This window comes from Neolamprologus multifasciatus, chromosome 22 (genome assembly GCF_963576455.1).
Source record: "Neolamprologus multifasciatus chromosome 22, fNeoMul1.2, whole genome shotgun sequence".
Lineage (NCBI taxonomy): Eukaryota > Metazoa > Chordata > Actinopteri > Cichliformes > Cichlidae > Neolamprologus > Neolamprologus multifasciatus.
The window spans coordinates 3,598,568-3,626,049 of record NC_140459.1 but is presented as its reverse complement, the minus strand read 5'-3'; the positions used below and the strand labels follow the sequence as shown (position 1 = coordinate 3,626,049).

Genomic DNA, 27,482 nt, shown 5'->3' with positions numbered 1-27,482 from the left:
TGTCTCTTTCAGAACATCAGTGCAGGTTAAAAAGTGTAAATGTCAGAATAATTTATGTCACAAAGATGAAGTTAAAGACTTGATGAACGAAACTTTAAATCTTCAGATCAAATCATGTGAAATATTTCTGTGACCAAGAATGTAGCTGAGCAATCTACATACATACATATATCAGTACTGCAGTTTACTAAAATATTCTCATTTAATAACTACTTCCCAGTTTGAATATTTACAGGAGAGTTTCTTCATCACAGATCGGACTCACAGTATCAACTGTTTTGTGTTTCACATGTTCTTCTGTGCTAGCTCGTCAGGATGGACACAAGTCTGATGTTTTGAGTCAAACCCACATAAACATTAGTTATGAAAGTTAGAGTTTTATCAAGGCCTAAGAAATGATTGTGAAATTATTTTAGAAAGACTGTGAGGTGTGTGTGTGTGTGTGTGTGTGTCCTCAGTGAACTGTATCAGTCTCTGCAGTATCTTCCAGCTGCAGCAGTCACTTCAGTTTCTGTTCAGTCTGACTGAGGGAGGTTTTTGTACGACTGTTTTTCACTGTGTGAACGGGAAGCTGTTGTCCTGCTGACAGTAATAAACTCCTGCATCTTCAGCCTGAACTCTGCTGATGGTCAAAGTGAAGTCAGTTCCAGACTGACTCCCACTGAAACGCTCAGAAACTCCAGAGTACCGACTGTCTGCGTTGTAAATGAGGGGTTTAGGAGATTCTCCAGATTTCTGAAGATACCACTGCAAATCAAAACTAACACTTGAACTGGCTTTACATCTGACAGAGACAGTCTGTCCTGGAACAACAGACTGAGCTTTAGGAGTCTGAGTCAGGACGATTTCTGCTGATGAACCTGAAAACATGAAAATAGGAGACGTTCAGAGAAAGATGATCAACATCCAAACATTAGAGGATCATTTCTCTAACATGGAGAACAGATGGAAGAAGGTCAGTGCTGCTGGTTCCAGAGTTTCTCCATCATAGCAGAACATCATTGTGGTGAACCTGGCTGCATGCTGAAGCAAAGACAGAGAGTCTCACCCTGAACAAGGAGCCCCAGGGTGGCCAGCAGTAGAGTCAGTGACATCATCATTGTGCTGCTGGTGTGTGAGTGGCTCTGAAAGGCCTGGACAGCCACTGATCAACACTGGCCTCTTAACAGCTGTGAGCACAGAGGCAGGACACATATGCAAACACACAGAGTCAGTCAGCTGCAGCTGTCCTCTGCTGAATAATTAAATCATTCATGACATCTAGTGGAGAGATAAATTAGAATAAAAAAAAATCAAATGGAAAATGTGAAATAATTCAAATATGAATTCTAATACAAACAAATATAGACATGCATGGATTTAAGACGGGCCTTAAGTTTGAACAAAGACAGAGACTCAACAATGTTAAATCAAAAGCTGTAAGATGGACTGGAAGAGTTCATGGAGTCAGGGGCAATCTTTTGAGACAGACTCAGATTTCTGAACATTTTGCCTTGAACATCCTGTTTTTGCTGGTTAAAATTTCTGCAACAAAAAGGCAGTTTGCTTGTGTTTGAGATTTATACCAAGACATACCAAGGGCTCAGAGAAGAGCTCGAGAAGATGTGGAGGGTGAAGGTAACGGTGGTCCCCGTGGTAATCGGAGCACTAGGTGCGGTGACTCCCAAGCTAGGCGAGTGGCTCCAGCAGGTCCCGGGAACAACATCGGAGATCTCTGTCCAGAAGAGCGCAGTCCTGGGAACAGCTAAGATACTGTGCAGGACCCTCAAGTTCCCAGGCCTCTGGTAGAGGACCCGAGCTTGAAGGATAAACCGCCCGCGGGGGTGTGCTGGGTGTTTAGTTTTTTCTTTATATATATGTATGTATGTTTGTATATATCATCCATAACTCAGACTTGTAGTCATTTTAAAGCTACTGTAAATGTTTCGACTTCTGCTTCTTTTATTTCCAGTGTAGTTTGAACATATTTCAGGTCAAACTGTGTGATGATTCTCTCTGTGCTGATATGCATGAGAGGTTTCTTAAAGGGAAGTGAAACAATGTGTGAGTTAATGACTGGTGGAGCAGAAAAAATGGTAAATGGCCTGTATTTATATAGCGCTTTACTAGTCCCTAAGGACCACAAAGCGCTTTACATATCCAGTCATCCACACATTCACACACTGGTGATGGCAGCTACATTGTAGCCACCCTGGGGCGCACTGACAGAGGTGAGGCTGCCGGACACTGGCGCCACCAGAAGGCAACGGGTGAAGTGTCTTGCCCAAGGACACAACGACCGAGACTGTCCAAGCCGGGGCTCGAACCAGCAATCTTCCGATTACAAGGCGAACTCCCAACTCTTGAGCCGCGATCGCCCTAAAAACTACTCGAGTACTCGAGTTTAACAAATACACCTTAAAATAGAAACATTTAATAAGCCCAACCAAAATAAAAAAAAACAAGAGTTATATAATTTGAAAAGATTGACTATATTGTTATTTCCACATTTAATATACTTTTAAAGAAATAGGAGCCAAGTTGATGGTATATATTTCCTCTTCATATTTTCTAGTCTTGATACAGTTATTTCACCTGTTTTTTATTACACACACACTCACACACAGATGACATGACATCTTATATGTCATCTCCACTTAAGTATGTCATGAGCTGTGTGCAGGCAGGATTGGTGGACCCAATGTGCAGACACACAGAGGCAAAAACATGAACTCAAAACAGCTTTAATGCTGAACTTGAATGTAGGCAGACGGAGAGAACACAACTCAGACCAAAGTAAACACAGAGCCTTAAATACACAGAGGGAGCAATCAGGAAATGGGAGACAGGAGGGAAACACAGCTGGGACAAATCAGGGCTAACCAGACAGAAAAACCAGACACATTAACATGAGACACAGACTTTCAAAGTAAAACAGGAAACATAACACAGAGACACAGACTTGACACAGCTGACAGATGAGGCACAGCAACTAACACAGAGACCGAAACCAGAAGACTAGAAATGATAAATAATGGCAAAATCAAAGTTCATCAATAATGTAAAACTCAAAACTCTCGCAAAACAGTCTGCATTGGTCTCATTTTATCTGAAGCTTAATATTTGGTGTTATTTTCTATAAACCAGAGATATAGTAGTCATCATTTTTTTTAATGGTTTATACCATAATTCACTGAACATTATTGTAGTGTCTTTACCTAAAATATAAAAATCTTAAAGTAACTGTTGTTCTGATTTGATGTGATAAAATTGAACATAAAAATATTTAAAATCAAATAACTGCAAATTGTTTAATTGAAGCTATTATTAATAGAGATGGACTGATCCGATATTACGTATCGGTATCGGTCCGATACTGACCCAAATTCCTGGATCGGATATCGGAGAGAAATAAAAAATGTAATCCGATCCATTAAATATCAAAAAAGCACCTCACAAAACTTGCTACACGGCGTAACCCGGCTCATTGCCGCAGTGTGCGTCACGTGATAGAGCGGCTGTGTGCTACCAAACCAGCATTTCATCTCCAAGGAAGTTTTCCCAGAGAGAAGTAAAGCTAGTAAGTTCATATCTGAATGTTTGTAAAGCATTCCAGCGTTAAGCTTAACAACCGATATATGGAGCAACTGCCTCTCTCTCTCTCTCTCCCTCTCCTGCTCCTACTTCAAAGTGAAACTGATCAATGATCAGCTGATCGGCTTTTCTGTCGTGAGTCCTTCTCTCTTGTTTGTTTTTGGCCCACTTTGCACCAGAAAGAGGAAACCAGCGGCTGAACAACAGCTGCACTATTAAGCTTGATAAGCTGTTGTTAGAATTTATTTAATATTACTTTCTACACCAGGATCTTTTTCTACGTAGCTGACGGCTGGTAACTGTGCAGGGGCTGATCTAGCAAAGTTTAGCCAGGGGGGCCGATAGGGCATGAACAGGGAAAAGGGGGCACAAAGACATACTTTTCTTTCTTATTCTCATTTAAAATGTCTAGCTTTTAATAAATAATTATCTGACTCTTACACCCAAAGTTTTAATCTGATGTAAAATATATAGAAGTCCATTACTGTATATAATAACTGTTAAGTCTAATATACCCTAGTAAGCTATAGTACTTTTTCCTTTGGGAAGGTACCATCTGTGCAGTCTGCAATTCTGTTGAAGAAAGATGTTGAATCTGTTTAATTATTCTTGAAAAATAATTTATTTCTGTGCATTTTTTCTTCACCGTGCATCAAATTAAAGTTGATTACATCGATTAAGCATCATGAGATGGAGGGTGGTTCCCTATTTTTTTTGCTGGGAATTTGCAACCCTATTAGTTAGGTTGCTTAATATTTCTGCTAAGTACTCTTTAAAATACCAGAATAGGAAGGATGGAGCAGGTTTAAGTTTATTAGATTAGTATTGCTGAACTATGAAATATTTTGGGCGCAGTGTATTTTTTACATACAGGTATAACAGAATAGCTTTAGTGTTGTTATTTATTTAAACTTGAGTATGAACTTATACAAAATGCAGCAAGATATTAAAAAAACGTTTTATTGATTAAAAAACACTATATCGGATTCATATCGGTATCGGTAGATATCCAGATTTCTGATATCGGTATCGGACATAGAAAAGTGGTATCGTGCCATCTCTAATTATTAAATGATGAAATAGTTTATGTCTCTGAGCAGCTGCTCATTCAGATTTTCTTCTTCTCGGTTCCTCTCCAGCTGAGGGAGGTTTTTGTACAGTGTTGTTTCACTGTGTGAGTGGGTAGTTGTGATGCTGCTCACAGTGATAAACTCCTCTATCTTCAGCCTGAACTCCACTGATGGTCAGAGTGAAGTCAGCTCCAGACTGACGGGAGGTAACATCATGAATCAGCAGTTTAGGAGCTTCCCCAGATTTCTTTTATATACTGCGTGTTCATGTTGGTATAGTAGGGTTACTAGTAGTAGGTCACTCATGTTCTGTCTCGTTGTCTTTGGAATTTCCATTAGAAAGACTGTCTTTAATTTTGTGGAGATTCATTCATTCATGGAAATTTTAACAGAGTTTAAAATATTGAAATCATTTCATGGTTGCTTTAAAGAACATGTGTGTGTGTGTGTGTCCTCAGTGAACTGTATCAGTCTCTGCAGTATCTTCCAGCTGCAGCAGTCACTTCAGTTTCTGTTCAGTCTGACTGAGGGAGGTTTTTGTACGACTGTTTTTCACTGTGTGAACACATACTGACTGTTAGGATAGTGAAGACTCTGACAGTAATAAACTGCTGCATCTTCAGCCTGGACTCCACTGATGGTCAGAGTGAAGTCAGAGTTTGATCCACTGCCTGTAAAACGAGCTGGAATCCCTGAATATCGACTGCTAGCAAGGTAAATGAGCAGTTTAGGAACTCCTCCATCTTTCTGTTGGTACCAGGCTAAATAGTTGTTGCCATGAACATCCTGACTGGTCGTACACTTCATGCTCACAGTTGCTCCCACAGCAGAGCTCACTGCTCCAGGCTGAGTCACTGTGATCTGTCCTCTGGACTCTGAGGACACAGAGACAAAAACATAAAGCAGCTTCATGGCTTTGTGGGCTTCATTTCAGAGGGACAGATGTTGATAGAGGAGAGGAGTTTGATTCTCTGGACTTTACCTGTGAAGCAGCAGCAGAGGAGAGTCCAGATGAGGACGCAGATCAAAGTCATGTTTTGATGAGGAGGATTTCTGTGGCTTCTGTTGTGATGAAGGACAGCTGTCAGTCATCCAGTGTTCAACTCTCAGGACTATAAACTCTCCCAGAGCACTGGAGCATGGTGCTGCTGATGCAAAGTGCCTCTCTATGGAAATCATCTGACTGACAGAAACAGGTAAGTTAGAATAGAATAGAAAGCCTTTTTTTGTCACTATAAAGTTGTACAAAGAGATACAGAGAAAATGAGACAAAGACACAAAGTTGCAGGGGGAGGGGAAGTGCCAGAAACACATTATATTAGATTAATATTTCAAACATGACAAAATGCTAATCTTACAGCAGCAAAATGATTGTATCTCTACAGTTTAAACATTTCTTATGCACAGAGTGGATAGTCAAAAAAAATGAATCATCACAAATACATTATTTTATATTTATTACTTTTACTATTACTTACTTTTTAGTCTCATTTTGTTCTTATTGTCACGGTTTCTGAGGCAAGCTGCATGGTGTTATGAAGGAAGGACCCAAGATTCAGGCACAGGTTGTGATGCGAGTGAGCTTTTATTCCAACAGGTGAAAACACACAAAAAAGTGAGGATGGCAAGGACAGAACTAAGGCTACGTTCACACTGCAGGGGAAAGCACATCAAACTTTGACTTCTTTGACCCTATGCGACCCATATCCCATCATGGTGTGACAGTGTGAACGGCACAAATCCGATATTTTCAAATCCGATCTGGGTCACTTTCATATGTGGTTCTGAATCCAATACATATCTGATGTTTTAGAAAGCGACTGCTGTTTGAACGGTCAAGTCGCATTAAATCCGTCTTTTACGTCACCGACACAAGACAGACGCCATTTATCAGCGCCGGAGAAGACATCGCGAACGCTTCCTGGCCATCCAGTGTAGATGTCAGTGAAACTGTTGGGAAGACAACGTTGGAGACACGTGAACATTTTATTTGTACTGTATAATCTGCAGATTCTGACAGAAATCTGCAACTATCCTTTGAAGCACCGCTCCTCTAAAACAGCAATAAGGATCCTTATTAGGTTATTTACATTATTATGTAAATAACAAAATAACTTAAAACACTTAAAGTCCAAAGTCTTTATATTAACAATACCGCCTGTACCAGTTGTTGTATAGCAGAAGTGCTCAAGTATAAAAACAATAATGGTAAATGGACTGGTTCTTATATAGCGCTTTTCTACTCATGTGAGCACTCAAAGCGCTTTACACAACTTGTGCATTCACCCATTCACACAAGCACATTTTTCTAAGTGTTTCATATGTAACACCCGTCCCACGTTCTATTGAGAGGGGCCCTGGGTTCCTGTTGTTACTTTCCTATTGATACTCCCTTTTTAATGCTTATGGTATAAAATATGCAACAAAACTACACTATATGGAAACAAACCACACACAAGCAGGTCAATTATAAAGTTAACTCCACTTTAGTGAATGCTTAATTAACAACACAAAAGAAAATAAGTAAAATCAATAAAGTTTGTTAAACAATGGTAAGGTATCTACCTCAACAGAAACAAAATAATCAAATAATATTGTGGGCCCACACGCACTCTCACCAAACACACACACACCTCAAGTGCTACAGTCTTTCTGCTAGCAAACCCCTCGTTGCAGGCCTGAGTCGTGGCTCGGGTGCGTTGGGACCTAAAACAATATGGTCGCTTCACTTGTTGCCAAGCAGTAAAAATAAAAAGCACATGCAAACAACAGTACTCACACCTCCAGGCAGTTCAAGGGGATAGCGGGGAAACTGGGTCACGGCTACCAGCAGGCCGCGGCAGCAGCACTCACAGTCGTCCTTTCCACGTGCTCCCACGTGAACACATAACTTCAGCACACCAGCAGAAGGGACCTCTCTGACACGCCAGCAAGACGTCCGTCTCCTCCTACTGAATCACACAACCCCACTAAATGCCAGTTCACATGCGATAACATTCAATCTTAGCATTAATAAATAAAACAGAGCAGAACAAGAGCTTAGCGAATATGCTAGGCTACGCTAGCGGCTATGTTAGCAGTTATGCTAGCGGCTAATGGCGGTTAGCAGTTAGCCCGTTTTACACAATAACATTGGGTACAAGTGTCAGACAAAATTCACATTTACCTCACAGTAGGGTACAACAGTTCTCGACTCAGTTAACTATTCGTCAACCCGAAAATACGTCTGTCGCCTTCTATGAACTCAGCATTCACTCGACACTGTTCAGCTCTCGTCTCTCTCGCTTCCTGCTAGTGATGGGTCATTCGCGAACGAAATGGCTCTTAGAGCCGACTCTTTGAACTGAACGACGCGAGCCGGCTCCTTATTGGGATCCGTGAGGGGTTTTTTTTGTCTTTCTCTCACCCTCTCTCTCGCCCTTTTTTCCGCTAAACTCCGCACGCGCGGCCTGTACTTTGCGTTGGGCAGAGGGGGGAGGGGCGTTAGTTACACTCGCAGTAGCACAGGAAAAGAGCCAGAGAGAAAGAGAGCGAGGGACAACAACGTCACATTAGAAAGGTATAGTAATCATCCACTATTTTTAGTTGCAGATGATAAAGGATTCAGAAATCATACAGGCCCATATGACAGAGAATGTGCATCTTCTTTTTGTTTTAATATTTTAATTTATATTTAATTGTGTTGTGGTTTGCAGTGTTTTGTGTTGTTTCACGTTAAAATTTGTTTAAAAGGAAAAAGCTGAAAATTTAAATAGTTAAAAGTTTAAAATGTAAATAGTTGTTCTTTGTATTATATGATTTATTTATTACATTTTATGTGGAGTGAATAAATAAAGTATATTTATGGTGGCCCTTAGAGACAAAGGAGTACAAACTCCAAAACATGTACAAACTCCAAAACACGTAAAAACTCAGACGCACTTACAAACCCCGAAGCATGTACAAACTCAAAAACACGTAAAATACAAATAAAAAGGTTGTGCATTTAACTGACACACATCACATACTTTGCAGGCATTTGTATACATTCTTGAACACATTAAACATTTGCAATTAACTATCAATATTAATGAACAAATTTAAATAATGAGCTACTTATATAGCCAGGGCTACACATAGCTAACATTCACACACATTCATACTCCGATGGATGCATCGGAGAGCAATTTGGGGTTAGTATCTTGCCCAAGGATATTTGGCATGTAGACTAGGGGAAGCCAGGAATCGAACCACCAACTTTTCGATCAGTGGATGACCTGCTCTACCATAATAAACACAATGCTTTGGTTCTATAACATTTTTCTATCATTACTTTATTTTGGATTAGGTGCATGAGCTTTTAAGCATGGATAATTAAATAATAGATTAATGAAATACCAGAGTGTGCCCTGTTCTGAGATGTACAGCAGGTGGAGAGTGACAGATGAGATGAGGAGATGGAAGAGTGACTCACAGGCAGAGCCGAGTTCATTTCCCACAGTTTTGTTGTTTAATGCTTCCGAGCGCTGTCACCAATCTTTGCATTTCATTATCATCTCATAACACTTCTTTAATCAGCTACCATCTCTGCTGTGGACTTTTTACTGTCTACAGTCTCAAAGCAACACAGACCTCCATCACTATCTGCAGCAGGAGCAGCAGCAACCCCTCAACAGCAACAGTGTTGTTGTTATTCAGCCTGGTTCTGTGTGCCCCTTTTTAACTTTGAGCACCCGTCCCTTCCAGCATCTCTGCACGGCCCTGCTCAGAATCGTCCGTCTGTTTTAGGTTGACATTTTATATGTTTTGTAGAATAACAGGACAAACTGTGAGACTGGAAAGACTTGAGTTTCATGCTCTGTTTTGTGACGTAGTGTGTAATGCTCAGCAGTATTATCATTTTAACTGGTTCTGTGCGCGATCTGAAGACACTAAGTGTTTGTGAGAGAACATAAAACTGTTTTGATGCATTTGTGAGGTTTTACCTGATGACTTTTAAGTTTTGTGATTGTAGCTTGAAAATTAAATTTAAATTTTAGAGTTATGAGAAAGAAGGTGGAAACATTAAAGTGATGTATCTGAACAGTTGTAAAATGTAAATGACCAAATTGGATTATTGGAATATAGTTTTATTGTGTTTTGTTGATTTTTATGTAAAAATTATAATATTAATATGTTGTGAAATTATGATTTAAAGAATTCATATTGTTGAGTTTGTTTGTTTCAGAGTCAGAGAGCCGTGTCTCTCTACAGTCAGAGGTTTTTGTACGGCGCCTCAATGAGTTTGTATCACTGTGGTACACGTTCGGTGGAGGAACCAGACTGGAATTTGGAAGTAAGTCAAACTTAAACCTCATTTACTTTAGCAAATTTCTTTCTTGTGGTTATCTTGACTTTTCTGTTCAATGTGCCAAAAATAACCTCAGGAAAATAGTTTTTAGATAAATTTTCATGAAGAAACAAAGTTAGCTTCAGAATAAATGTTAAAATGAATATTAACAAATGATATAAAACATCAGAGTGGACTTGAGGATATTTTACATATACATACATCTGGTTAAGTCTTGAGAGCTTTTAGTTTTAATTCAGTCTGTTAGAGTCAGAGAGCCGTGTCTCTCTACAGTCAGAGGTTTTTGTACGGCGGCTCAATGAGTTTGTATCACTGTGGTGGACTTTTGGTGGATGTTGGAAGTAAGTTTATTCTGTTTTTAAAGAAGCTTTATCTATTTAGCTTTACTACAATTATATCATGGAGGCTGACTCCATCAGCTTAGCTCAGATTTTATGTTGATATTTCTGACATAAAGACAATGTGATGTGTAGATAATATAAACTGTCATCATCCTGTGATTATTTTCTTGGTTTACATCACCGTTAATGTTTCTAGGATGAATTAAATGTTACTGTCCTCAAGTTAAACTGCACAGAGTGAAGATAAAGATCTCTGGTGTTCTTATTGTATCATATCATTTAAAACAATGTAAGCAATAAAAAACAAACACATGAGGTAAGTAGTGGTATTGAGTTTCTTATCCAGAACAAGCTGTTTATTATGAAGAACTGATGATGTTGAAGCTTAACATCTTTTAAAATTGTTGACACATCTTTGTTTTGTTTTTTTATTTCCAGTGTAGTTTGAACATATTTCAGGTCAAACTGTGTGATGATTCTCTCTGTGCTGATATGCATGAGAGGTTTCTTAAAGGGAAGTGAAACAATGTGTGAGTTAATGACTGGTGGAGCAGAAAAAACACCTGACAGAAACTTCTTAACGGAGAAATTCAAATTGTGGTTCGTGTCCTCTAAGCTGATTGGTGTTTCCTAGGTGATACCCGCCCCACCCTGAAGGTGCTGGGTCCCTCCAGTGAGGAGCTGAAACAGGGGAAGGCCACGCTCATGTGTCTGGCCAACAAGGGCTTCCCCTCAGACTGGAGTCTGTCCTGGAAGGTGGATGGCAGTGGCAGCATCAGCTGGGAGGAGAGCAGGAGCCCCGTGGTGCAGGAGAACGACGGCCTCTACAGCTGGAGCAGCACCCTGAGGCTCCCTGCAGACCACTGGATGAAGGTGGGCTCTGTGACCTGTGAGGCCACCCAGGGCTCCCACACTCTGGTCTCAGAGCCACTGAGGAGAGACCAGTGTTCCCAGTCCTGATGTCAATCACTGAGTCTTTGATGCAGTTTTTCTTGTGGTACTGATCTCTGCTTGTGTGTCGTATCATCCTTTATCTCTTTGTTACTTTTACTTTTCATAGTAAAAAAAAAACAATAGAAAAATTTCCATTTCATAATTAAAATAATTATAACAAATACCTCTGCATTCATCCTCTTGTGTCTAGTGTCTGTTCTAAAAAGAATAAATGTTAATGAGTAAACATGTTCTTTGAGTACTCGACTTTAACAAATACACCTTAAAATATAAACATTTAATAAACAAAACCAAAATAACAATGAGTGTTATAAAATTTGAAATTGTTGACTATATAGTGAATCCCATATGTAATGTATATTTGCTTATTTTTAGTCGTGATGCAGTTATTTCACCCATATTTTATTACACACACACAGACAGCATGGCATCTTATATGTCATCTCCACTTAGGTAGCCAATCTGTATTTCTACAATTAAATCATAGCAGCCTTGTATATTCTCCACCAATCACAGGGAGGCAGCGTGTTTGGAGGCGTGGTCCCGCTCCTGAAATTCCAATACTTAATCTCCAATAGAAAGATTGCGTCACGGCTGCGGCGGCAGTCGTGTGGTGTGTGGGAGAAAAGAACCCAAAACGAACTGGCTTGATGTGAGTCAGCGTTTTATTTACGATGGGTGAACTACAAACAGAAACTAGGGTGGATAACACTACGACACAAACCTGAACTGTGGGCTATGGTGGCTCAAGAGTTGGCAGTTCGAGCCCCGACTCGGACAATCTCGGTTGTTGTGTCCTTGGGCAAGACACTTCACCCGTTGCCTACTGGTGGTGGTCAGAGGGGCCGATGGCGCGATATGGCAGCCTGGCTTCTGTCAGTCTGCCCCAGGACAGCTGTGGCTACACCTGTAGCTGCCTCCACCAGTGTGTGAATGTGAGAGTGAATGAATACTGGAATTGTAAAGCCTTGAAAAGCGCTATATAAATATATCTGTTGTGATTTCATAGCAGCTCCCATCTCCTTTAAAACACATGAGCTAAACATGGACTATAGTACACTACACTGACTGAGTTGAACTCATGAACACAAATTGTATGAATCATTTTGTTATTTTACACGGTGGTTTTGCACTTGGGTTTGTACTCCACTAGCTGAAAGCTGAAAAATGTTTTTTTCCTCATCTTTAAAATAAAGACCAGTTTAGAAATCAATCTCCACTGTCATCCTCGTTCAGGTTTGAGAGAACGATGTCTTGCCCCCAAAGACATTTTGTAGGTTTGGTGGCTCCTTAGAGTATGAGGACCTGGATGACTGAGAACCTTCACAGATCTATTTTCAAGCTGAGCTCAAAGGTCATAGCCAAGCTTTTTTCAATGCACTGCTCAGCTTTCTTTATCATAATCGTACACATCATGGTTTTGTCAGCTTTGTTTCAGAGAAATAATTTTTTGCAAGATGAGAGATTGTTTCTCGAGACTTTCTCCAACTTTTCCTTGCTATGCAAAAAATGATGGTATTATACAGTGTGTGTGTGTGTGTGTGTGTGTGTGTGTGTGTGTGTGTGTGTGTGTGTGTGTGTCCTCAGTGAACTGTATCAGTCTCTGCAGTATCTTCCAGCTGCAGCAGTCACTTCAGTTTCTGTTCAGTCTGACTGAGGGAGGTTTTTGTATGACTGTTTTTCACTGTGTGCACACCCACTGACTGTTAGGATAGTGCCGACTCTGACAGTAATAAACTGCTGCATCTTCAGCCTGGACTCCACTGATGGTCAGAGTGAAGTCAGAGTTTGATCCACTGCCTGTAAAACGAGCTGGAATCCCTGATTGTCGACTGCTAGCATAGTAAATGAGCAGTTTAGGAACTCCTCCATCTTTCTGTTGGTACCAAAATAAAAGATGGGAACTGCCAGAAGCATAAACATTCTGACTGGTCCTACACTTGATGCTCACAGTTGCTCCCACAGCAGAGCTCACTGCTCCAGGCTGAGTCACTGTGATCTGTCCTCTGGACTCTGAGGACACAGAGACAAAAACATAAAGCAGCTTCATGGTTTTGTGGGCTTCATTTCAGAGGGACAGATGTTGATAGAGGAGAGGAGTTTGATTCTCTGGACTTTACCTGTGAAGCAGCAGCAGAGGAGAGTCCAGATGAGGACGCAGATCAAAGTCATGTTTTTGATGAGGAGGATTTCTGTGGCTTCTGTTGTGATGAAGGACAGCTGTCAGTTATCCAGTGTTCAACTCTCAGGACTATAAACTCTCCCAGAGCACTGGAGCATGGTGCTGCTGATGCAAAGTGCCTCTCTATGGAAATCACTGAATACAACAAGTAGTTGGATCAAATAGTCGATGCTGTTTATCAATTAATCAGTCAGTTTTTCACAATGTTCACTGTAAATTATTTTTAAAAAACTGATTATTTGGAAATGATATTTCCTTTTTCTTCTTTGAATAGTTAAGTTCTCTTTATCTTGATCAGGTCATGAATCAATTAAAAAAATAATTGGTTTGAAATGTTGTTTATATTTTGTATAGAAATACTTTTGAGTATGAAATGTTTTCTTTCTTGTGTTTTAGGATTTTTAAATTTGGGTATTTTCTGCAATCTTTTACAAAAACATGTCCATTGACTGAGAAAAGCAAGAAAATGTTTCATGATCAAACCAGAGCAGTACTTTGTGATATAACCCCAAGTGTTGCCAAATGCCAACAAAACATGCAAACAATGTCAGAAGATAAAGACACAGACATTCGTCCTTGTAAGACAAAATCTGATTTCCTCTTGTTCACTTAAAAAAGAAGAAAAGAAATGTTGTACTTGTCTACTCAAACACATGAACAGAGTTTCAGAGAATCTTCACCCTGAAAGAAGTTTTAGAAACTTACCTGTCAGCAAATCAAAGAACCGCTTACATGTAAGCAACAGGACAGAACAGAAAAGTTTCCCCCAAAAAAACAACCTGCACATTTGAACATGGCGTCAAAAATGAAAGACATTAAAAAAATCAGAGGAAAGGTACAATTTGCAAAACCTAATTTAGAGTTTTGTAAAAGTCAGTACAAAAAAACTTGCAGTGATTCACATTGATGCATGATGCTGACCACATGATGCAAAAGTTAAACATGACCACAGCTCAGAATCATTCATCTGTTTTCATTTTATATTTTTATAACAGAACGACCTGTGAGACTGAAAGATTTCGGTTTCATGCCCTGGACATGTCACTTTCTGTTTCGTGATGTAGTGTCTGCAGTGTTGGGAAGCTCCAAAAGTTGATTCTGTTCATCTGGACGTAGCGTTTTCTGGGAGAAACGTTTCGTTACTCATCCAAGTGACTTCTTCAGTCTCAGCTGACTGCAGGTTTCCCCAAACTTATAAACAGTAATTAATTATGATTAAGGAACTGGCCTCACAGCCCATTGTTCCTTCAGTGGGCTGGTTTCAGTCATTATGCAAATGTACTGTTTATAAGTACCAGAGTGACCGAGCCCCAGGCCGAGAGGCCGAGGGCACCCCACCCCCGAAGTGGCCCGAGCGAGCCCCAGGCTCCAGGCCCCGACAAGCAGCCACCAAGGAGTGACAAAACACAACAACAAACACACAGAACCTGTGATGTCCAACTCCAGGCCTCGAGGGCCGGTGTCCGGCAGGTTTTAGATAACACCCTGGGTCAGCACACGTGAATCAGGCCTGGTAATGAACTAATCATTTGATTCACGTGTGCTGACCCAGGGTGTTATCTAAAACCTGCAGGACACCGGCCCTCGAGGTCTGGAGTTGGAGACCCCTGCCATAGACTTGCACTTGGTGAAATCTGGAAGTAGTAACTGCTGTTCTTTATGATGCTGCCACCTTGTGGTGGAGGTTGGTAACATCAGGAAAATGTGCCTTACCTTAATTAAGAACATTCAACAAAACACAGATTCAAAAGAAAGAGACAAGAGAACATGTTTACGGGCAGCCTAACATCCTGAGAGAAAACTTACTTAGTCCAGATGTACAACTGTGACGTGATGGGATGTTCAGTTGATTGATTCTGATTCTGTCTCCAGTCCAGGTCGGCTGTAATCAACACTAGGTTTTTTTTAAAGTCAAAACACAATTATAGTATCACTGAAACAAGACTAGAAAAGTGAAGATTTAATTAATTTACTGGTTTGAACACAATATTTTAGTTGGAAGCTGAGAAAGGTACTGTCATAGGGATTTATTGTACTGAGTCACTGACAATGCTGTGTGTGTGTGTGTGTGTGTGTGTGTGTGTGTGTGTGTGTGTGTGTGTGTGTGTGTGTGTGTGTGTGTGTGTCCTCAGTGAACTGTATCAGTCTGACTGAGGGAGGTTTTTGTACGACTGTTTTTCACTGTGTGAACACAAGCTGACTGTTGATAATATGAAAACTCTGACAGTAATAAACTGCTGCATCTTCAGCCTGGACTCCACTGATGGTCAGAGTGAAGTCAGAGTTTGAGCCACTGCCTGTAAAACGATCTGAGGTCCCTGAATCTCGACTGCTAGCATAGTAAATGAGACGTTTAGGAATTCCTCCATCTTTCTGTTGGTACCAGGCTAAATAGTTGGAGCTATGAACATTCTGACTGGTCGTACACTTGATGCTCACAGTTCCTCCCACAGCAGAGCTCACTGCTCCAGGCTGAGTCACTGTGATCTGTCCTCTGGACTCTGAGGACACAGAGACAAAAACATAAAGCAGCTTCATGGTTTTGTGGGCTTCATTTCAGAGGGACAGATGTTGATAGAGGAGAGGAGTTTGATTCTCTGGACTTTACCTGTGAAGCAGCAGCAGAGGAGAGTCCAGATGAGGACGCAGATCAAAGTCATGTTTTTGATGAGGAGGATTTCTGTGGCTTCTGTTGTGATGAAGGACAGCTGTCAGTCATCCAGTGTTCAACTCTCAGGACTATAAACTCTCCCAGAGCACTGGAGCATGGTGCTGCTGATGCAAAGTGCCTCTCTATGGAAATCATCTGACTGAATACAACAGCTACTCGGCTCAAATTGTTGATGCTGTTTATCAGTTAATCAGTTTTTCACAATGTCCACTGTAATTTATTTCAAAAGAACGATTTTTTTGGAAAGGAGATTTCCTCACCCCAATCCAAGTGTTGGCCAATCAGGACTGTGCAGGGTGCCAGTTTAGCTCAGTGGGTCATGGGAGGGGGCAGCAGCCTGGATTTGAGTCTAACCTGTGGCCCTTTAATGTGTGTCTTTCCCACTTTCCTGTCTGTCTTCACTGTTTTACTATCCAATGATGGGAAAAATGCTGAAAAAAAAACATGCTAACTATAAGACAGTGTTGCCTGAAGATAAAAGCACACATTTGTCCTTGTAAGACACAATCTGATTTTATTCACATAAAAAAAAAAAGAAATACTGTACTTATCTACTCACAAACACATGAACAGAGTTTCTGAGAATCTTCACCCTGAAAGAAGTTAGAAAATGACCTGTCAACAAATTAAAGTGCTGTTCACATGTAAAAAAATAGACCAGAATAAATAGAAAAGTCAATGTTTTTCAAACTACACCTGTGCATGTAAACATGGCCTCAAAAGTGAAAGACATTTCAAAAAATTAAAGAAAAGGAACAATTTGTAAAAGTTATTTTAGAGTTTTGAAAAACTCCCTCAGTACAAAAAACCTTGCAGTGATTCACATTGATGCATGATGCTGACCACAGGTTGGAAAGTTAAACATGACCACAGCGCTGTTACGCTGATGGTAAAAACACAACCCTTTTCCATGACACCGCGATCCTAGCCACTATTGACGAGTTGGAGGCCCCCGGGAGAATCGGTGGGGGCGCAGGGGAGTCGGGAATTATTGTCTGGATGCCAAAGCTCCTGGTAGCCAGGAGAATGTGATCCACTTCTTCTGCAAGTGACTGGGAATCCTTCGCATCCAGCAGCGGGGAGTTGTCAAGGCCAGCTCAAGGAAGACGTGAGTGAAGAGGAATCCGCCGTCATCCGTTCCTAGCAAGGACAGCGTGCTCTCCATGAGCTCGAGAGCGGTACCATCACCCAGGCCAGAGAGAGAGAGGAGTTTCTCAGGAGTGTTCTCAAAACACCTCAGCACAAAGCACATGAAAAAACTCTTAATACACCAAAGAAACACATGACAAGCAACAGGGGTGGGTAAAGGGTGACAGCCAGTGTAGACAGCACATCTGGGCCTGCAGCATAAGCGCTGGTCCTTGATCTACCGTCAGGATCGGAGGGAAATAAGCGTCGAAGGCGTTTGGAGGGGGGATGAGTGTACATCTGCATGTGTATATATGTCTGTGTGTCCAGAGATCAGCTGAGACAGTGTCCTTCGCCCTGCCAGGCTAAGTAAACAGTCTTCCAGCCAACCCAGGTGGCCTTGCATGGAATGGGAAGAACAGACTAAACACAGTCGTTATCAGGGTGTTGTTGTTCAGCTCCAGCCTTGAGGCCGCAGCTGGCGCCAAAGGGATATCCACATGAAGTGATGGTGGTTTTTACTTTAGTGCGAACAGCTCATATGAATTTCAAAGCTGTTCTAACAGTCCAACACTGGTGTCTCAATCTCCCGTTGGAGAGCAGTGAGCTTCTCCATGATGTTATCAACCTTACGCTCTGTGATGTTTTCATTCTTGTGCTCAAAGAGCAGATTCTGAGAACTCACGACCGCAGTGAGCTGCTCCAAGATGTGATCCAGTTTGTGCTCAGAACTTATTCTGAGTGTTCACGGCAGCTGTAAGCTTCTCCAAGATCTTATCCATGCTGCACTCAATGAGCCCATTTTGAGAAACTCACGCCTCGTACCATCATTTCAATCCCAGCGGGAAGCCTTGTGGGGGTTTGAACAGCCGGTTCCGCTTTCTTAATTCTTCGATAAGTCACCAGAGCCCAGACTTCTCGTTGAGAAAGGGTGTCAATTGCATTCAGGGACCAGTTGATCAAATCCATAATTCCTCTTTTAGGTTTTAGAGAACAGACATGTTAAAAACACAACAGCTTTAAAAAATGCAGATTAGTTTGGATCCAGAAGCAGGGTTCATACGTCATCACTTAAAGATTGGATATCCCACCTGCTGTGAATGTTTTAATGCAGTACAGTTGTTATTATTATCATTTGTCACATCCTGTTTGTGACAGTTAAAATAAATAACATTCATATGAGAAATAAAATTGTCTCGTGTAAACTGTGTGGTGTTACAGTGGCTTTTCCACATGTTGTCACATTACAGCCACAAACATGAATCAATTTCACTGGAATTCCACGTGAAAGACCAACACAAAGTGGTGTACACGTGAGAAGTGGAACAAAAATCATACATGATTCCAAACATTTTTTACAAATAAATAACTGCAAAGTGGGGTGTGCGTAATTATTCAGCCCCCTTTGGTCTGAGTGCAGTCAGTTGCCCATAGACGTTGCCTGATGAGAGCTAATGACTAAATAGAGTGCACCTGTGTGTAATCTAATGTCAGTACAAATACAGCTGCTCTGTGACAGCCTCAGAGGTTGTCTAAGAGAATAGTGGGAGCAACAACACCATGAAGTACAAAGAACACACCAGACAGGTCAGGGACGAAGTTATTGAGAAATTTAAAGCAGGCTTAGGCTACAAAAAGATTTCCCAAGCCTTGAACATCCCACGGAGCACTGTTCAAGCCATCATTCAGAAATGGAAGGAGTATGGCACAACTGTAAACCTACCAAGACAAGGCCGTCCACCTAAACAGGCCGAACAAGGAGAGATCAGAAATGCAGCCAAGAGGCCCATGGTGACTCTGGACGAGCTGCAGAGATCTACAGCTCAGGTGGGGGAATCTGTCCATAGGACAACTATTAGTCGTGCACTGCACAAAATTGGCCTTTATGGAAGAGTGGCAAGAAGAAAGCCATTGTTAACAGAAAACCATAAGAAGTCCCGTTTGCAGTTTGCCACAAGCCATGTGGGGGACACACCAAACATGTGGAAGAAGGTGCTCTGGTCAGATGAGACCAAAATGGAACTTTTTGGCCAAAATGCAAAACGCTGCACATCACTCTGAACACACCATCCCCACTGTCAGATATGGTGGTGGCAGCATCATGCTCTGGGGGTGCTTCTCTTCAGCAGGGACAGGGAAGCTGGTCAGAGTTGATGGGAAGATGGATGGAGCCAAATACAGGGCAATCTTGGAAGAAAAGCTCTTGGAGTCTGCAAAAGACTTGAGACTGGGGCGGAGGTTCAGCTTCCAGCAGGACAACGACCCTAAACATAAAGCCAGGGCAACGATGGAACGGTTTAAAACAAAACATACCCATGTGTTAGAATGGCCCAGTCAAAGTCCAGATGCAAAGAAGAATGTGCAAAGATTTCAGTCTGTAGATGTGCAAAGCTGGTAGAGACAGACCCTAAAAGACTGGCAGCTTGAATTGCAGCAAAAGGTGGTTCTACAAAGTATTGACTCAGGGGGCTGAATAATTACGCACACCCCACTTTGCAGTTATTTATTCGTAAAAAATGTTTGGAATCATGAATGATTTTCGTTCCACTTCTCACGTGTTCACCACTTTGTGTTGGTCTTTCATGTGGAATTCCAATGAAATTGATCCATGTTTGTGGCTGTAATGTGACAACATGTGGAAAAGTCCAAGGGGGCCGAATACTTTTGCAAGCCACTGTAAATAGGCCTATACTACTGTACTTTAATGTCGGTCATAAGGGTGTTACTTCAAGAGACATATTTTATGAGGTGGTCCTCACTGTGAAAAGTTTGAGAACCACTGATCTAAAGACACCGAGTGTTTGTGAGAACACGTAAAACTGTTTTGATGTATTTGTGCAGTTTGAGGTTTTGTGAATGAAGATTGAAAATTCAATTTAATGTTTAGAGTTCTGAGAAAGAAGGTGGAAGTGTCGTGGTCCAGAGTCTGTGGACGCCATGTTTATGTTTTAGGTTAATTAATGTTCTGTGGTTTTGTTTATTTTGGGTTATTTGTGATTGTTCAGAGTTTGTTCTCTGTTCCTCCCTTGTGTTTTGCTTAGTATTTTTGGTTCAATGGTAATGTTTTCAGGTTACATCCTCCCAGTCTCGTGTAATTAGAATCAACTGTCTTTCTCCTGTCTGCCATTTCCTCATTTCCTTGTGTGTGTATATTAGTGTGTGTTTGCTCTTTGTTGGAGCATCTGCGTCTCACTGGTGTTTCATCCCCATCTCGTTTCCTGCTGGCCATCCCCTGTGTTGTCTCAGTCTCCTCACGTTTCAGGTTTGGTTTGTAGTTCTCCCCAAGTTTTGTTCACGCCATACCCGTTCCTGTTATGTGCTTCACTTACGCTAAATAAAACTCACTCCCTGAATCTGAGTCCGTGTTTGGGTCCTTCCAATAAAACCGGCAGCTGTGACAGGGAGCTTTTGTAGTGATGTATCTTAACAACTATAAGATGTAAATTCTCAAATTATATTTTTGGAACTTTATTTTATTGTGTTTATTTTAATTTTAAAATTATATCATTAATATGTTATAAAGCTATGATAAAAACAATTCATATCGTTGAGTTTGTTTGTTTCAGAGTCAGAGAGCCGTGTCTCTCTACAGTCAGAGGTTTTTGTACGGCGCCTCAATGAGTTTGTATCACTGTGGTGGACTTTTGGTGGAGGAACCAGACTGCAAGTTGGAAGTAAGTCGAACTTAAACCTCTTTTATTTTATCAGATTTCTTTCTTGTGGTTATCTTGACTTTCCTGTTCAGTGTGCCAGAAAACAAAAATAGTTTTTAGATCAATTTTCATGAAGACACAAAGTAAGCTTCAGAATAAATGTTAAAATCAATATTAACAAATGATGTAAAACATCAGAGTTGACTTGAGGATTATTGAGATATATGTCTGGTTAACTCTTGAGAGCTTTTGGTTTTAATTTAGTCTGTTAGAGAGCCGTGTCTCTCTACAGTCAGAGGTTTTTGTACGGCGCCTCAATGAGTTTGTATCACTGTGGTGGACTTTTGGTGGAGGAACCAGACTGCAAGTTGGAAGTAAGTTTATAATGTTTTTAAAGAAGATTTATCTATTTAGCGTTACTACAATTATATCATGGAGGCTGACTCCATCAGCTTTCCTCAGATTTTATGTCGACATTTCTGACATAAAGACAATGCATTGTGTAAATAATATAAACTGTCATCAGCCTGTGATTATTTTCTAGTTTTAAATCACAGTCACTGTTTCTAAGATGAATTAAATGTAACTGTCCTCAAGTTAAACAGAGTGAAGATAAAGATTTCTGGTCTTTTACTTAGTCAGTAAAAATATAGAATTTACTTAGAAATCATAAAAGCACTACAATAAATGACTGAAATTCACATGAGGTAAGTAGGAAACTTGTGTATTATACAGAACGGAGGCTTTTGAAGCTTAACATCTTGTATAATTGTTGCCAAATCTGCTTATTTTATTTCCAGAAGTTAAAGATGGGCATTTGACAGTGTGCAGCACGTCTGGTGTTTCTGTTGTAGCAGATATCATTTCAAATGTCATTAAAATCATGTAAGCAGTAAAAAAAATTAATCCACATCATTCAAGTAGTGCTATTAAGTTTCTTATCTCTAACAAGTGATGTGTTGTAGATAACTGATGATTTTGAAGCTAAACTTGTTTTGTAAATGTTTCCACATCTGCTTGTCAGGCGTTGTGGAGTGGAGGCGAGGAAGAAGGAACCCAAACGCAGGACTCGCAGGTAGGTGAAGCTGGGTGATTTATTGATGACGGAATGAACACACAGAACAGAGGAAGGACATGGCTGGCTGGACGACTGACTGAATGAATGAACGAACGAAGGAGGACTGACTGACTGGCTGGCTGACCGAATACTGGCGGAAACAACAACATAACCTAAACATCATCAATGACACGACCAAGAACGAATAGAAACAGAAGACTTAAATACACAGACTGATGAGGATGATAATGAGAGACCGGTGAGTACACAGCTGAACATAATCTGGCTAACGGCACGAGACGAGCTAACACAGGAACAAACAGGAAGTGACGAAATAAACTGAACGTGAACAAAACGGAAAGCACTGGGTCACCGACCCAGGAACCCTGACAGTACCCCCCCCTTCAAAGGACGGCACCCGACGGCCAAAAGAGAAAAAGACCAGAACAGGGCGGGCGGAGGGGGCCCAGGACGGAGGGACGGAGTCCACAGAGAGACAAACAGTTCAGGCGGGCGGCCACGTGGCCGGCGGCCGAGGCGAGACAGTTCAGGCGGGCGGCCGCGTGGCCGACGGCGGCGGTCGCTGAGCAGGTCCGGTGGGCGGCCGCGAGGAAGGCGGCGGCGGCCGCTGAGCAGGTCCGGTGGGCGGCCGCGAGGAAGGCGGCGACGGCCGCTGAGCTGGTGCGGTGGGCGGCCGCGCCGGCGATGACGGCCAGAACGTGGCTGGGGCGACGGTGCGGCAGCCGCAGGACCAGGCGAAGCAGAGGCTGGCGACGCGGCAGCCGCCGGACCAGGCAAAGCAGAGGCTGGCGACGCGGCAGCCGCCGGACCAGGCGAAGCTGAAGCTGGCGACGAGGCTGAGACCGGACCAGGCGAAGCTGAAGCTGGCGACGAGGCTGAGTCCGGACCAGGCGAAGCAGAAGCTGAAGCTGAAGCTGAGTCCGGACCAGGCGAAGCAGAAGCTGAAGCTGAAGCTGAGTCCGGACCAGGCGAAGCAGAAGCTGAAGCTGAAGCTGGGTCCGGACCAGGCGAAGCAGAAGCTGAAGCTGAAGCTGGGTCCGGACCAGGCGAAGCAGAAGCTGAAGCTGAAGCTGGGTCCGGACCAGGCGAAGCAGAAGCTGAAGCTGAGTCCGGACCAGGCGAAGCAGAAGCTGAAGCTGAGTCCGGACCAGGCGAAGCAGAAGCTGAAGCTGAAGCTGAGTCCGGACCAGGCGAAGCAGAAGCTGAAGCTGAGTCCGGACCAGGCGAAGCAGAAGCTGAAGCTGAAGCTGAGTCCGGACCAGGCGAAGCAGAAGCTGAAGCTGAGTCCGGACCAGGCGAAGCAGAAGCTGAAGCTGAGTCCGAGTCTGAGGCTGGACCAGGCGAAGCAGAAGCTGAAGCTGAGTCCGAGTCTGAGGCTGGACCAGGCGAAGCAGACGCTGAAGCTGAGTCCGAGTCTGAGGCTGGACCAGGCGAAGCAGACGCTGAAGCTGAGTCCGAGTCTGAGGCTGGCCCAGGCGAAGCAGACGCTGGCACTGAGTCCGAGTCTGAGGCTGGCCCAGGCGAAGCAGACGCTGGCGCTGAGGCTGGACCAGGTGACGGCACGGGAGTCGGGGGTGACGGAGCCACAGCTTTAGGGCCAGCGGGCGCGGAAGCCCCTGGCTGGAGACAGGCAGGGCCAGCGGGCGCGGAGGCCCCTGGCTGGAGACAGGCAGGGCCAGCGGGCGCGGAGGCCCCTGGCTGGAGACAGGCAGGGCCAGCGGGCGCGGAGGCCCCTGGCTGGAGACAGGCCGGGCCAGCGGGCGCGGAGGCCCCTGGCGGGAGAGCGGCCGGGCCAGCGGGCGCGGAGGCCCCTGGCGGGAGAGCGGCCGGGCCAGCGGGCGCGGAGGCCCCTGGCTGGCAAGCAGGAGGGCTCACAGCTGGCTCTGGGTGCTGTGGCTGCAGGTCCGGGAACTGAACTGACTGGACGGGAGGCGACTGGACTGACTGGACTACAGACTGGACAGACTGGAGGACGGGAGGCGACTGGACTACAGGGGACTGGAGGACGGGAGGAGACTGGACTACAGGGGACTGGAGGACGGGAGGAGACTGGACTACAGGGGACTGGAGGACGGGAGGAGACTGGACTACAGGGGACTGGAGGACGGGAGGAGACTGGACTACAGGGGACTGGAGTGGAAGCTGAACAGCAGGTGAGTGAACTGACTGGAGTGGAAGCTGAACAGCAGGTGAGTGAACTGACTGGAGTGGGGAAGCTAAGGGATGAACAGAGGTTGGCGATGCTAATGGCTGAGCTAATGACAGAGTTACCGAGGGGGATAAGATTGCGGCCTGGGCTAATAAGGCTGGTGCCTGAGCAGGGGACACTTCAGCTAGCCTAACCAGGGACAGTGCGAGGGCGTGAAAGGTAGGATCAGGAGGTGGATGAAGAGGTGAAGTAGTAGGTGGGCCGGTTAGCTCTTCCAAGCCTCCAGGGAGGTCAGGCTGGGTTGAGGCTGCCCTCAGCCTGGGCGCTGGGACAGGCACGGGAGGTGGCTGGACACCAGTCACCCCCACCCGGGAAACAAGAGTGGATGTGGAGGTAGACTGCGTCGCAGCTGCCTTCCTCCTGGGAGCTGGCACCGGGGTGGGTGTAGGCCGGGCCCTAGACATCTGAGGGGGTGAAATGGCTGAAGAAGAAGGCCAAATCTGGGCTGCCGTGCTGGTGGGGAATGGCTGAGTGACGGGTGTGGAAATGGTGACCGGGTGTGTGCTACAGGCAGGTTTATCAGAGTTCGGTCTGTTTCTTCTGCCACCACGATTTACAGTCTTTGCGGGAGCACAGCAGAAAAACACTTCCCAGTCTACATCATCCAGGAGGGAATCTCCCCATGAATCGGAGCTGAGTCCCTTAGTTAATCTGGGTGAAGTGTCAAATGAGGAGGGTGGAAAACAATTACCGGAACTCACCACCGGGAGTTGTTGACAATAGTCCGTGTTATGGCGGCGTGTGCGCCGCTTTCTCCGGGAAGAGGAAGCGGCCGGGGTGAACAGCTGAGCCTCTGGCGCGGTAGCCTCCATTGAGCCGAGGTGGGAGGCGTAGCCGCGGTGTCGTGGCGAAGGTGGAGGTCCGGCGAATGAGGCGGCGGGTGTGTGAACGAGGAGCGGAGCGGCGAGAGAGGGAGCGGCCGAAACGCGGCATGAAACGTCCGCTCTCCGCGGCAAATGCTCCGGGGCAGGTGTGGCAGCAGGTGGGGGAACGCGGCGTCTCCGAGGCCCGCCCAGACCAGGCAAGTCCCCTCGAAGACGTGCTCTCGCTCCGCGAAGAGCCGCTGTTTTCCCCTGACCAACTCTGCCCAACGGTAAAGCGCTGCCACCTACCGCTCGTTGAGGTCCGAGTCCGCTGGGTCCCAATCGTGTCTTCGTGGCACGGGTCGTGTCATTCTGTCAGGCGTTGTGGAGTGGAGGCGAGGAAGAAGGAACCCAAACGCAGGACTCGCAGGTAGGTGAAGCTGGGTGATTTATTGATGACGGAATGAACACACAGAACAGAGGAAGGACATGGCTGGCTGGACGACTGACTGAATGAATGAACGAACGAAGGAGGACTGACTGACTGGCTGGCTGACCGAATACTGGCGGAAACAACAACATAACCTAAACATCATCAATGACACGACCAAGAACGAATAGAAACAGAAGACTTAAATACACAGACTGATGAGGATGATAATGAGAGACCGGTGAGTACACAGCTGAACATAATCTGGCTAACGGCACGAGACGAGCTAACACAGGAACAAACAGGAAGTGACGAAATAAACTGAACGTGAACAAAACGGAAAGCACTGGGTCACCGACCCAGGAACCCTGACACTGCTTCTTTTATTTCCAGTGCAGTTTGAACATATTTCAGCTCAAACTGTGTGATGATTCTCTCTGTGCTGATATGCATGAGAGGTTTCTTAAAGGGAAGTGAAACAATGTGTGAGTTAATGACTGGTGGAGCAGAAAAAACACCTGACAGAAACTTCTTAACGGAGAAAATCAAATTGTGGTTCCTGTCCTCTAAGCTGATTGGTGTTTCCTAGGTGATACCCGCCCCGCCCTGAAGGTGCTGGGTCCCTCCAGTGAGGAGCTGAAACAGGGGAAGGCCACGCTCATGTGTCTGGCCAACAAGGGCTTCCCCTCAGACTGGAGGCTGTCCTGGAAGGTGGATGGCAGTGGCAGCATCAGCTGGGAGGAGAGCAGGAGCCCCGTGGTGCAGGAGAACGACGGCCTCTACACCTGGAGCAGCACCCTGAGGCTCCCTGCAGACCACTGGATGAAGGTGGGCTCTGTGACCTGTGAGGCCACCCAGGGCTCCCACACTCTGGTCTCAGAGCCAGTCAGGAGAGACCAGTGTTCCCAGTCCTGAACTATATGTGACTTTTATGCTGGTCTTACTTTCACACTGCATTCTGTAGCTTTTTTTCCCCAATTTCTTCTCTCATTTTTCATTGCTTTGTTTAAAGTTTGTTTAAAGTTTTAAAGAATAAAAAAAAATCTACATTAAATAAGAATCGAGTGTTTGTCTTACTTTTGTGGTGATGTCAATATTAAACTCTAAATAATGATTTCCAGGATTCTTATTGGAAACCAGTGTGCTATCTGTAGAAAGTCAATATGAGTCAGTAGAATTAAGTCACCTTGAATACAGGAAGTTAAGCGAAGTTTATGTTAAAGAATAAGTGCGAAGGGGAATTGATAAGAACTTAGAGATTATGATTTTATTACTGAGAATATTGAGCGACACCGCCGTTATTCATGCAAAGTCATTGCATGCTGTTTAATGAATGTTTCAGCATGTTGTAGCTTGTTATATAAAGCAATTTGAGTTCTCAGGTGGAGTAGAAAAGCACAATATAAGAATAAGTCAAATGCCATGATCAGTGTTGAGGTAGGTATCTTAAAGTATTCTATTATGCAGAGTACTTTTTTAAAGTAATGCAGTACATTATTTTGGAGTTTTTCTGTAAAATCACCTGAAACACACCATCTCATAACTATCATTTAACAATAAGAACTTATAGGCTACAGTCCCTCACACCAATATAAATCCCTATCCTAATTAGGACACACATACAGTGGCTTGCAAAAGTATTCGGCCCCCTTGAACTTTCCCACATTTTGTCACATTACAGCCACAAACATGAATCAATTTTATTGGAATTGCAAGACAAAGTTATCAGACTAGTATTGAACAGCAGAAAAGAAAAAAATCTACAAACCTGAGAAAATTGGACTTAAAGTTTCTATTGGAAGTATTTATATAACCCTCTACTGCATGACTTTTTAATTTTGGGGAAAAAAATATTTCTCCCTATTTTGGGGGAGCTTTAGGGTCCCTAATAATATATCAATGATAAAATTTGACACCCTGCCCCCCCCAAACAGATAGTGGTTTGTTGCTTCAAGGCAACACTGTGCAACAAGGGTAGTAAAATGCCAAGTTATTCTATAATAAGTTGTACTAGTACAACAAGGATGAACAAATAAATAAACAACAAATAAACAATGTAAA

General features: G+C 43.6%; 1 long non-coding RNA gene and 3 gene segments (V, D, J or C); 1 reads left to right on the top strand and 3 right to left on the bottom strand.

The window, feature by feature from the left end:
- Positions 1-271: 271 nt before the first annotated feature.
- On the bottom strand, positions 272-3,534 carry LOC146492639 (immunoglobulin kappa variable 2-29-like). The segment is given in 2 exon segments: positions 272-860; positions 1,049-3,534. Coding segments are annotated over 2 exon segments (360 nt in total).
- Positions 3,535-7,299: 3,765 nt separating this feature from the next.
- On the bottom strand, positions 7,300-8,600 carry LOC146492638 (uncharacterized). The gene is made up of 2 exons (XR_014872024.1): positions 7,810-8,600; positions 7,300-7,594 (listed from the first exon to the last, which is right to left on the bottom strand). It is a non-coding gene; the product is annotated as an uncharacterized LOC146492638 (long non-coding RNA).
- A 1,212-nt stretch (positions 8,601-9,812) lies between these two features.
- On the top strand, positions 9,813-26,812 carry LOC146492636 (Ig kappa-b4 chain C region-like). The segment is given in 2 exon segments: positions 9,813-9,957; positions 26,011-26,812. A coding segment is annotated over 1 exon segment (255 nt).
- LOC146492637 (Ig kappa chain V region BS-5-like) lies at positions 12,510-13,494 on the bottom strand. The segment is given in 2 exon segments: positions 12,510-13,280; positions 13,388-13,494. Coding segments are annotated over 2 exon segments (384 nt in total).
- Positions 26,813-27,482: the final 670 nt, after the last annotated feature.